General features: G+C 41.7%; 2 protein-coding genes across 4 annotated transcripts; both read left to right on the top strand.

Moving 5' to 3' along the window:
- Positions 1-581: 581 nt before the first annotated feature.
- Positions 582-5,276, top strand: LOC103993256 (transcription factor EGL1-like). Of its 2 annotated transcripts, XM_009413253.3 has the most exons (9): positions 582-1,097; positions 1,175-1,324; positions 2,404-2,658; positions 2,887-2,983; positions 3,112-3,126; positions 3,303-3,359; positions 3,452-4,351; positions 4,431-4,865; positions 4,952-5,276. In XM_009413253.3, exons 2-9 carry the CDS (start codon positions 1,194-1,196, stop codon positions 5,024-5,026), a joined length of 1,965 nt encoding a protein of 654 aa, XP_009411528.2. In that variant the 5' UTR covers positions 582-1,097; positions 1,175-1,193; the 3' UTR covers positions 5,027-5,276. The 2 variants fall into 2 exon arrangements, with proteins under 2 accessions (XP_009411528.2, XP_064977241.1); XM_065121169.1 differs by having other exon boundaries at positions 582-1,324.
- A 489-nt stretch (positions 5,277-5,765) lies between these two features.
- Positions 5,766-11,286, top strand: LOC103993257 (voltage-dependent chloride channel 1, chloroplastic-like). 2 transcript variants are annotated; one of them, XM_009413254.3, is made up of 4 exons: positions 5,767-6,592; positions 8,176-8,343; positions 9,581-9,787; positions 10,518-11,286. In XM_009413254.3, the coding sequence occupies exons 1-4, from the start codon at positions 5,894-5,896 to the stop codon at positions 10,707-10,709; spliced, it is 1,266 nt and encodes a 421-aa protein (XP_009411529.2). In that variant the 5' UTR covers positions 5,767-5,893; the 3' UTR covers positions 10,710-11,286. The 2 variants fall into 2 exon arrangements, with proteins under 2 accessions (XP_018685486.2, XP_009411529.2); XM_018829941.2 differs by lacking the exon at positions 9,581-9,787 and having other exon boundaries at positions 5,766-6,592.
- Positions 11,287-11,480: the final 194 nt, after the last annotated feature.

Genomic DNA, 11,480 nt, shown 5'->3' with positions numbered 1-11,480 from the left:
GATCTAAATGACAGATGAAGAGGAAGTCCGAGCTATGGCAATCAACATGTGATTCTGGTCATCGCAGTCACATGTGTGACAGGAAGACAGATTTCAGTGCGTAGCAGAATGATTAGTTCCACTCTAATCATCCACGGCACAATTCTACTTAGTTTCCTTGGACGGATACATCGTATCTGCTATAATCTTGGCGCCGAATTCGCCTCTGTTGTTCTGCAGTGTTCTCTCCGGCAAATCTTGAAGCAAATCTCAGCTCCCTCCCTCTCTCTCTCTCTCTCTCTCTCTCGCTCTCGCTCTGAGACCAGAGAGAGATGGGATGGTGATGGTTTGCTGTCAATGGTGTTATTCTTTGTTGTGCTCTCTGTCCTGTCTCGTCACCATTCAATCCCAAAAGGTTAGAGGAATCAGGAAAACAAAAGGTGAATAGCCGGTGGCAGAAGCTTTTACCGAGCTCCACTGCCCATGGCTTTTGCTTGGTTGGTCCCAAAAACGTAGGTAAACCCATTAATGCCCTGCTGCTGAGCTCGATCAAACTATTTATGCTCTGAAAGGATCCAGAGCAAACTAAGTGTCCTGAAATGGATTCAGATGATAAGAGAGAAGACATGCACTGTGCACATGTTATTACTGCCCGTGTCCAACGCAAACTGATTTCAAACATCAATACCCTGACCTTAACACTCTCTTCTCATACATAATGGAAGATCACCTTCTCCTCTGCGGTGCTGGTGTCTGAGCTCCTTGTTTCCTTCCTGAAGACTCCAGACTCCAGACTCCAATGGACCTTTTGGGATGCAGGAGACTGTCGTAAACTAGCTTGTGTGGACTCCACTAGTTTTCATTGAGCATTTATACCAACAAAGATGGCGGGGCTTTCTCATCTTCCCAAGGAGAAAAAAGCAGCAGATTTCTTTTCCTTGGGAGGGCCAAGGGTCGGAATTTTGCCGGAGAAAGAAGAGAACAGAGTCCTCAAGGATTTCTTTTCAGATTAAGCATCATTGACCTATTTGTAAAGCTGGGAGCCTCCCAACTCTTGTTACCTTGACTGAGCTGACTCCTTCTCTGTACAACTTCAGCGACCAGCTGGTCCGGTGAAGGTTGAATCTGCATGCGAAAACAAGAGCTTCTTTTGAGTCTTAAGTTGGTGGCATTTCTTTGCATGCTTTTGGTACAGGTCAGGGTTGTGTCGAGCAATGGAAGCAGATCTCGAAATCCATGAAGAATTACCCGAGAAGCACCACCTCAGGAAGCAGATTGCTGCTACAGTTAGGAAGATCCAGTGGAGCTATGCAATCTTTTGGTCCATCTCCACCAGGCAACCAGGGTAAAGAAGCTGCTCCGACCAACGCAATCTTGTGTGGTTTCTTTGACATTAAATAGCTTGTTTCAGACACTCTTTTCTCTTTTAAATTCTTATCTAGAGTGTTAAGATTTGCCAGAAAAATGGAAAATAGCATGCATATAGATTATAATCTTGTCAAGCTTGATAGTGTAACACTTTGCAGCACAGCTTCATACTCTTACTAACTGGATTCACATTTTAGTTGTATATTCTAGTGATGTCAAGGAGACTCTATGGATCTTTATTTATTCTGGAAGGTAAGCCTTTTGCAGATTCACTCATGTCAAGCTAGAAGAGATCCACATTCTGTGAAATGATATGACTTGTTTGGATTCATCTTCTGCTTTTGGTCCCAAGAGTTACTGATAGTTTGACTTGATGCCAATTTTGAAAACTATTACAATGTGTACGCAGATTTTTATGAGTGATTATCCATTTCTAAGTTGTTTATGCTAATTTTATTTGTTTTAGAAGGCTCCTTAATGATCAAAGCCTCATGATTTTAGTGAATGCCGTTGATGCCATGCTCCTTAATGTTCATTTGTGATGATCTCTTTTACTGTTCAAGTTCTGTTCATTTTTCTCATGTAGATCTGAATGATTTCTGTACTGAAAACAGAAGTTGATTCATGCCATGTCTTGTCACAATCCTGCTTAATTTTGAGGGATTTCCAAACATATGGCTCCTAATGTGAGCTTGGCTTTATCTTCTTACACAAGACAACACTCTCTCAATTTTATGCTATTTTATCTAGTCATGTGTTCATTCATGTCATGAACACAAGTTGCCATGCAAAGAGTCTTGAGGCAGAGAGCATGCTGCAAACATATCACATCAAACTCCTCATCTTGTTTAGTTTCTTCTAGGTTGCTGCTGCTTAAAGAGCAATGCCACTTGACAGAATCATATCACTCAGTTTAGGAAACTTTTGCCATCAAAAAGTATCTTTGATTAGAATAATTTTATTTGTTTTGTTGCTCATTTGCTAATTAGTCTTGCAGTATGGTTGAGTGCATTCTTTATGGTTAATGCTTAAGATTTCCTTGTTCACTTTGTTCAGAGTGTTGGCATGGAGTGATGGGTACTACAATGGTGATATAAAGACGAGGAAGATGACTCAGCCGATAGAACTCAAAGCTGATCAAATAGGCCTTCAGAGGAGTGAGCAACTGAGAGAACTGTATGAATCGCTTTCGGCAGGCGACAGCAATCAGCAGACCAGAAGGCCTTCTGCTTCTCTGTCTCCCGAAGACCTAACCGATGCGGAGTGGTATTACTTGGTTTGCATGACCTTCAAGTTCACTCTAGGACAAGGGTAAATTCTCATCTTGAAAGCTTAAAGTTCCCTCCCTCCATGTCCTCTGTTTCCTGTTTGCATTGATTAATGAAGAAATGATGGATTTCTACATCCTATCATGGAGAGTTTATAGCATATATATAAGACAATATCAAATGTAGCATCCTGAGTGACCAAGGTATCTCAAGTCACTTGTTTTGCATGATCTAAATTCCATGTTTATGTAGCTTCCTGCTGCTGTTTCAGATTGCCAGGCAAAGCCTTAGCCAACAATCAGCACATCTGGTTGAACAATGCTCAATTTGCAGATAGCAAGATTTTTTCGCGCTCTCTTCTAGCAAAGGTAGATTACATAATTCGCGCTCAATTTGCACTGTATTAGTTCTTGTAGAAGCTGATGTTTCTCTACTCTGTCATTTTCGATATGCAATTCGCGGATTGCTCGATTGATCCCTGTCATGCATCATCCAGAGTGCATCAATTCAGGTATGAAACCAGCAGCCGCTACATACTCTTTCTTGTGGTTTAGTTTCCCAATTCTGATAACAATTGGCATTTTCTTCAGTCTCTCAAATAGTTCCAAAATCATTTGTCTGGAATTATGTTAGCACCAATCTCCAATCTCTACTTTTGCATCTGTTTATGTCTCCCTCTTTTTGCAGACTGTAGTATGCATCCCTTTCATGGGTGGAGTACTGGAGTTGGGCACAACTGAATTGGTGAGCTCCAATCTACTGAACATGGTGGAAAACTCTGAACTAGACTTCTCATTCAGCTAAATTTCGACTGATTTGTTGTGTCCTGTTTTAAGATTTTGGAGGATGTTGATCTCGTAAAGCAAATCACAAGTTTCTTCTGGGAGCTGCCAAATCCTATATGTTATGAACAATCCATATCCAGTCCACAATTAGCTGAGCGTGGTGAAGGCATAATATGCCCAGATATCGATAATGGTATCGACAATTCGATCCCCTTGGGCGACCACAACTTGATCACCGACCGCCAAACTCCATTGGAGAGTGATCCAACACATTTCCCATTTCCTATCCATTCATATGTGCCCATTGAACATACTGAATCGGTCAAGGTTGAGGAGCTCCATCAGAACATCCGTGAGGAACCGGACACATGTTCTCCTGATGACAGTTCAAACGAGTGCTGCCTCACTCATCAGCTTGAAGACCTATTGGGAGCTGATGGGCTCAATGGCACGTCCCGGACTCACAGCATGCAACTGGTAGATGATGAGTTCAGCAATGGCCTGCTACATGGATCTCTGAGCTCCAATGAGTATGCGACGCTGTCCTTCGTCAATGCCCAGAGGGCTGTGTCTTCTGCAATGAGGGAACCGACCGGAAACCAGATGCTTGGTGGTCTTCAAGAGGGAAACCATAGCAAGCACAGCTCTCTGGATCTCGATGGTGACGATTCACACTACGCAGAGACAGTGGCCACCATTTTGCGGTCCTCGAAGCAGGTCAACCCAGTTCTGTGCTTCCTCAAGGTGTCCTTCAGGTCCAGTTTTGTGGTCTGGCGAAGAGGCTTCAACACTCCCAAATCATTCATGAGCACGCCTCAGAAACTGCTGAAGAAGATTCTGATGGATAGAGCGTGGTGGCGTGGAAATCATGTCTTGTCCGAGAGGAGGAGAAGAGAGAAGCTGAACGAGAAATTTCTCGCTCTGAGATCATTAGTTCCTACCGGTGGCAAGGTAATCGGATTAGCCTTCTTAGACCATTTTGATCGTAGACGCGCATACGTACCTCATTCGTTGTTGTTTCTCTCGTCAGATCGACAAGGCTTCGATCCTCGATGACACGACACAGTATCTGAAGCATCTCGAGAGAAGAGTGCAGGAGCTGGAATCCGGCACAGCTGTGCTCGGCACCACCGATCGAAGGAAGAATCCTGACGTAGCAGAGAGAACATCCGACAACTACTTGGGCAATGAGATCACCAACGAATGGAAGCCGCTGGGCAACAAGAGGAAGGCCTGCGACATCGACGAGGGAGTGGCGGAGCACCACTTCGTCCTGTCCAAGCACGGCCCCGTCCACGTCACCGTCACAGTGAAGGAGAAGGAGGTGCTGGTGGAGCTGCGATGCCCGTGGCGGGAGTGCTTGCTGCTCGAGGTCGTCGAGTCGATGAGCAACCTCCATCTGGATCCCATCTCGGTGCAATCCTCCTCCGTCGACGGCATGCTTGCACTGACCGTGAAATCCAAGGTTCGGGCGACTCCAAAACAGCCATCACTTCCTCCTGCATTCCGTTCCTCGTTCACTGACATGGTTTACTCTGGTGTTCACTGCAGCTAAGAAGCAGCAACGTCGCGTCGCCGGGGATGATAAAGCGGTCGCTTCAGAGAGTGATAAGTAAGTGCCTGTGATGGATTGCGCATCTCTGCAATTTCCAATGTGTAGCAGAATCGAGGGAAGCGACTCCGTGTAGCCTCTCCGAGATTTTTGACTGGTGACAACTCTGCCGTGGCTGCCGATTGTGTAATTAGATCTCCTATGCTGCTTCCTACCCTGCAATGTGGTCTTCGGAGATCTGATGTAGGTTGGAAGATCGGATGCTAATGGATTCTCTAAGTGTCTCTCTATCATAAGCCGTATCATATATTAGTTACAAATCCAGCAATATTATCTTTTTTTTTTTGTTTTTTAAAATAATTATGTTGGTATTATGACATTCAATATTCGTCTAGTAATTTTAATTGCATGGTCGTAAATTATGTATATATAATCTAATTTATATCTATATTTATCATTCATTTATGGAATATCTCTAAAAAAACTCAGGTTTTTATTTTTTTCGACAAAATATTTTTTTTCTTATTTTTTTACTTAAAAAGATAAGATTATCTGTCTTGATATGGTCGATCCCTCGTTATCGCTCTTCACCTTTGCACTATGAGACCCGACCTTGGGCCCTCGTCACCATCCCGTCATAAGGCCTCGTCGCTTTCCTATGATCGTCACCTCCCTTCGTGCATGGCCCTAGCTCTCGCCTTATGTGAGATGAGACGTAAGGCAATTTGAGAATTGATTCATAGTAGTTACGTAGGTAGATACTATGTTTTAAGTAGTTATATGTTTTAGGTAGTTGTCCACGTGTTGTTGCATCCTCCACAGCGGCCGTTATCAAACATCCAAACGCCTCTCCCTAGCCTCGGCCTCACCAACCCTCGTTCACTCGCGCGCGCCATCGTCTTCCTCCGACCTTCCCCGGCAAGGACGGCTTCCTTATCCAAATGGCCAAACTCCTGCTTCCTCCCCATTCTTTCGTATCCACCACCTCCTCCGCTGATTCGAACTCTAACCCCCATCTCTTCTCCTCAAGAATCCCGCTCGTGCCTCGCGCTCCTCACCTCCCCCACCCGATCTTGTGCTCCAATTCCAATCCCACCGGAGCCGGCGACGGCGAGAGAGACGGATCCCCCTCCCTTGCTCGCTTCCTCCGGTCGGTCCCCGACTGGGCCGACGCTGTCAAGGAGCTCGGCGTGCGCAAGCGCCGCCCCCTCTACACGCCCGACGACTGGCGGGAGCACCGCAGCTCCCTCCGCCACCTCCGCCATCTCCTCTCCAGTCTCTCATCCCGCGTCATCCTCTCCCTCATCCCCCCCGTCTCCGCCCTCACCGCCGTCGCCGCCGCCCTCGCCCTCTATAACTCCGCCGTCGCTTTCGCTTGGCTGCCGCCGGGTCTCTTCCCACTTCTCCACGCGTCCTCGCTGCCGTACCAGCTCACCGCGCCCGCCCTGGCGCTGCTGCTCGTCTTCAGGACCGAGGCCTCCTACTCGAGGTTCGAGGAGGGGAGGAAGGCCTGGATGAGGGTCATGGCGGGCGCCAGCGAGCTAGCCGGAATAGTGATGTCGGCCAAAGGGAGGGAGGATGACGCCGGGGTCAAGCGGTCCCTGTTAAATTACATCATATCATTTCCCATGGCTCTCAAGGTCAATCTTTTTTATCTTGATTCGACTTGCTTTTCTTGCTCTCGGGCACTCAAATTGTTTTCTTTTCTTTTGATGCCTTTAATGCATTTCGTCAGGAAGTATAGATGTGTTATCGATTGAAAAGATTAATTGCCAACTTTTCCATTAGTTAGAGTTAAGTGGATGTGCATTGTCTATACCTGCAAGTTAGAATTACAGGATTTCATGAAATTTGCTGATTACAATGTTCAGAATAATGTTGATTTGTTCTTACATTTGTTTGCTCAGCAACTCCTGCTGAACTGGTGTATCTCATGAATAAGGTGATCTAGCTGATGGATATGCTTCGAAGTCCCTTCTTACAATATAAGGGACTGAATTTGTGCTTCCAGCTTAGGCATCACCACTTATTATGTATGATGCATCAACACCTTTTCTAGTTCAAATTACAAGAACACCAAAGAATTAGATGATCTGATATTCGTCAAACAAGTCAGGAATTTTTCTGTGGAACCGGGCAGACCATGGTTGGATTTCAAATGACAAGGATTGTGATTTAGAAGCCATTAGAATCGATACATGCTTTATCCTTTGTCTTGTGATGGCTATTACATCTGTCAGACCATTTCTTTATTCACTTTGTTCATGCTTCAAATTAGGTTGCCACTTCCTTTAAATGGCCAGATCACTCACATATTCTTCTTGTTATTATCGAGAGCTTGTTTGTCTCTCAGATAAGAGAGTAGTCAGCATCTTTTAAGGTGCCAATGAAATTTCTGAACATTCCAAGAAAATGAAAACAAAAATCTTAGAATAGAAGTGAGCTGTCAATCCTCAAGGAGAAATTCACTTCAATGGAGAAAAGGCTGGAGAACTGGATCGGAAATCATTTTTTTGCTGCACCAGATTCTTTGGCATCCAATTACATTGTTCAGAAGGGTATTTAGAAAGAATTTCTATCTTGCACAGAAATATTGCTTCTTTTTTATAGTAGTAGGGTTGGATGATACGGTGATGTCTATTCTTCCAAAATAACAGCTACTATGCTTTTCTGTTCTTTGATTCCTTTCTTTGTTGGTGAACTTCTATAGCTTTTGGCCACAACATTGCTGTTATCTTAGTATCCTGATGAATCTTCTCTGGTTACAGAAAAAAGTAATCATGATCATAAGAGATATTTGGAACATTTGAAATGAGCTGTCATATGCATACATATTCATTTCATGCAATTTTATACCTGTGTTCTTTTTTTTTTGGGTCAATTTTGATTATTGGAGCATCTGCTTGTAGAGTTTCAAGTCATTGAACTGGTGTTTCCAGGATACAATGGGTTTGTAGTTTCTTCTCAAGCTTTGGAAATGAAGATGTCATATGTTTTTTCTGGAATCTTTTATTTTCTTTTAGCAAATGACAGGATTATAGGAACAAAAGGTATCATGATGTGTCTGCAACAGGCATTATCACATGTTTGTGAATTTGGATTTGACATGCTTTTCTTCTAGTTTTAAATTGTAATTCAATATAAAACCTTCTCTTGTTGTAGATATTAATTATGTTTTCATCAACTTAATCTGACATCACCACAACTGAATTTTTCACTGCAGTGTCATGTTATTAGCGGCTCAGATATCAAAGCAGATCTGCAAAATTTGCTTGACGTTGAAGATCTAACAGTACTCATGAAATCAAAACATCGTCCACGCTGTGTCATTGAGTTCATTTCACAGAGCATTCAAATCTTACACATTGAAGAGCCAAAGCGTAACCTCTTGGTAATTCCTTGAGCAACATAAAATGACCATCCTCATTTAAAAGCATATTATTCGGCAGATAGCAGAAAAAACTCTTAACAGCTTAAATTATGCAATCAGTTGAATTTATGGCATGTTTATCAATATGCTCCTTTATGTGGATACATCATTTTGTTCTGTCAACCAGAGTTATTTAGCTTTGACGTGTTACCTATGCTGAAAAATGATAGAGTTACTATGATGAAGAGAAAATAGGCGAAGGCTGTCATCTATTTAGACATGAATCAGTATGCAATAAAGATGTATAACAATTGTGATACGGCTATGAGCTTGCAGGATGTGAAGGTTCTATGATTATACAAATGAAACAAAAATTTGGTTTTATTTATTATGTTGTAATTTGTGCAAGTCAGAACAAATAATAAGGAACTTAACTTATTCATTGAGAGAGATATTGATTGTCGCCATGAACACCCTGACATTGATGATGAAAGAAGAACATGAGACAAAAAAGGAAATAAAATAAATAATTTACAGATAGCATGCATAGTATAACATTTAGTCAGTTTTGGAAGTGCTAGACTTAAAAGGAACAGGCAAGGTTTCAAATATTGCAGCACAGTGCTGTGCTGGCAATGAGCCAACATGATATATGCCAACCAGCATAGACCGACACAAGGGTGTCTCAGTACCTTATACATTGGATGAATGGACATATTAGTGGCACTAGAAATAAGAACAGACAACTTAGGACATGTATGACAAACTTAGTGTCCAAAGAAACCGAAACTTTGCTGCATTTGTTTGTCATGTTTACTGGATGACAGTATGGAATAACAGAATAGCTTGTGTAACTAGTTATCCCCATGAATTGATATTTGGTCATTATGGTACTGGAAGTGAGAGTTGAAAGTTTTCTGGTCATTGTCCTTGGTTTCACTGATGTGGGAATGCCACAATGTCTTTCTCTAGCCAAACGTGAAATTAATTACTTATTCTCTACCTATAGTGCAATAAATTTTCTTGATATAAGATCTAAGGTATCCTTGGGTTGTCTAGAAGAACTTATATCTGCAACTTTCACATTACTTTTGTGTTTCTTGTTTCATTTTTTTATTAATCTTTCTGGCAATGACCAATTATTTAGAAATTAATTGTTCATTTTATGTCTATCAAACAGTTTCACATGCTGCAGGGGTGACTTAGTGTTTAGCAATTTTCCATTCTAAAAATTTATATATATTGCTTATTAATGTAGGAGTCAAAACTCTGCTGTTTCCATGAAGGTATTGGTGTTTGTGAACAACTCATGGGCATCCCTATTCCTTTATCCTATACCCGTTTAACCTCAAGATTTCTAGTCCTGTGGCATCTTACACTCCCTGTGATACTTTGGGATGATTGCAAATGGATTGTTGTTCCTGCCACCTTCATAAGTGCAGCCTCTTTGTTCTGCATTGAAGAAGTAAGCAACATTTTCTCTTGAGTTATGTTCCTTGAAAACAAAAATACATCTCCTTATATATATAAAAATTGATGAAAATGGTAATAAATATTGACATGTTTGTCAACAATAATCTTAGGTCCACTATATGCCAAGTTATGACAGCATCCGAGTACCAATCAGAAATCTAGTCATTGTTTGATTTAAGTGTACTATTGTTATTTTTTAGTGAAGAGTGTGGGCAAGCAGTAAGCTCCAGATATATCAGAAAATAATATGTTTCTGGATGCTAGAACTGTCTCAGTCTTTGTTTTCTTTGTCCATTAATCTATTGTTGTTATAGAATTAAAGAAACATAAACAATGAATGGTCTGTTGTTGCTATAGAATCAACTAAATAAGAGCAGAAGAGATATCATCTGATTACGATTACAGAATCTTTCCTGATGAGTTACCTGCCTTTGATCTGATATACGAGAATGATTTAAATTATTTAGATAATTGATGATTCATAAGCGGCCAGTGTTGAACATTTTAATTGCTATGCCTTTTGCATTTTTTTTATAATATGCATCGTATTGGGTGTGCTTTGTGTCAGAACAAGATTTTCCTAACCAAGCACCTAACTCTATTAGAATGGCAAATTGGGGAAACGACATTCTAGTATGTTCTGATATCATGCTTATCATCACATGACACTTGTTCTATCTGCATGATTCTACCCCGTTAACTTTCTCTAGAAACTTTTTCAGGTTGGTGTGCTTATCGAAGAACCATTTCCAATGCTTGCACTTGATGAGTTATGCAAACAGCTTCATAACAGCATCAAAGATGCAATAGCAATAGAAAATTCGGTTCATGAAAGACTTCTTGCTAAGTTGAATATCCATCCCGATGAGCACTCGATCAATGGGTGGCCTAATTCCAAGAAGGAACAGGGCTGAGAGTAGGAACTATGCCGGACCGTCTGAAATTATTTAGTCCAATCACGGCATCATGTGTAAGTGCACATATCGATGACACCGTAAAGCTATTTCTGGGCTCACATTGCAACAATGAATCATTGGTAGTTTCTTGAGTTGGTGCTCGGGCATCTACAGATGAAAATACTGGCCTCAGAGCCAGGCATATTATAAAGCTTTTCCAGTGGAGCCCTAGGAGTGAGAGAATATCTCAACCACAGGAAAGGTCTTCTGAATGGATCAGCAGTGCCATGTTACTGGGCTCCCATCTCATAGAAGCATTTTGAATAATTTATATACAAAATGCAAACTGGCACTTCCAGATTGGGTTCTGTCATGTGTACAATATATGCCTTCCTAAGCTGCCAGATATTGATATCATTGTCAAAATATTGGCTATGAATGTTAGGCATGCAATAGGAATACTTGACATGTAAAGCCTTTTACCCCTGAGTCTGAAACACAACTTCTGTAAACATTGTTATACCATCAATGACAGCTTCATAAAGATAGCCCTGTGTGGATTGGCAAACAAAGGAAATAAGAATCAGCTTGTATATGGGAGGTGAGTTTTGAATGGACCAATATCTAGTGATCATATGCAGCAGAAGTGTACTTCAAAACATGGCTTTTGAACTTCTCTAGTTTCTACAGTGAACAGAAATCTTTAATTGTAGCACTGCATTGCAACCCCAAATGCATGCCAATACTCTGTCGGACATTTCAATTAATGTTGTGCATTCTTAGAGGTTC

The sequence above is a fragment of the Musa acuminata genome, chromosome BXJ2-8 (assembly GCF_036884655.1).
Source record: "Musa acuminata AAA Group cultivar baxijiao chromosome BXJ2-8, Cavendish_Baxijiao_AAA, whole genome shotgun sequence".
Classification (NCBI taxonomy): Eukaryota; Viridiplantae; Streptophyta; class Magnoliopsida; order Zingiberales; family Musaceae; genus Musa; species Musa acuminata.
This window is presented reverse-complemented; position numbering and strand designations above follow the sequence as displayed.

Bases quoted from the DNA above. Each gene is read 5' to 3' on its own strand.
- LOC103993257 (XM_009413254.3), top strand. From the start codon at position 5,894: ATGGCCAAACTCCTGCTTCCTCCCCATTCTTTCGTATCCACCACCTCC. The intron at 6,593-8,175 runs GTCAATCTTTTT...TTTTCACTGCAG, and splicing joins CATTTCCCATGGCTCTCAAG to TGTCATGTTATTAGCGGCTC. The intron at 9,788-10,517 runs GTAAGCAACATT...AAACTTTTTCAG, and splicing joins CTTTGTTCTGCATTGAAGAA to GTTGGTGTGCTTATCGAAGA.
- LOC103993256 (XM_009413253.3), top strand. From the start codon at position 1,194: ATGGAAGCAGATCTCGAAATCCATGAAGAATTACCCGAGAAGCACCAC. The intron at 2,659-2,886 runs GTAAATTCTCAT...CTGCTGTTTCAG, and splicing joins AAGTTCACTCTAGGACAAGG to ATTGCCAGGCAAAGCCTTAG. The intron at 4,866-4,951 runs GTTCGGGCGACT...TGTTCACTGCAG, and splicing joins CACTGACCGTGAAATCCAAG to CTAAGAAGCAGCAACGTCGC.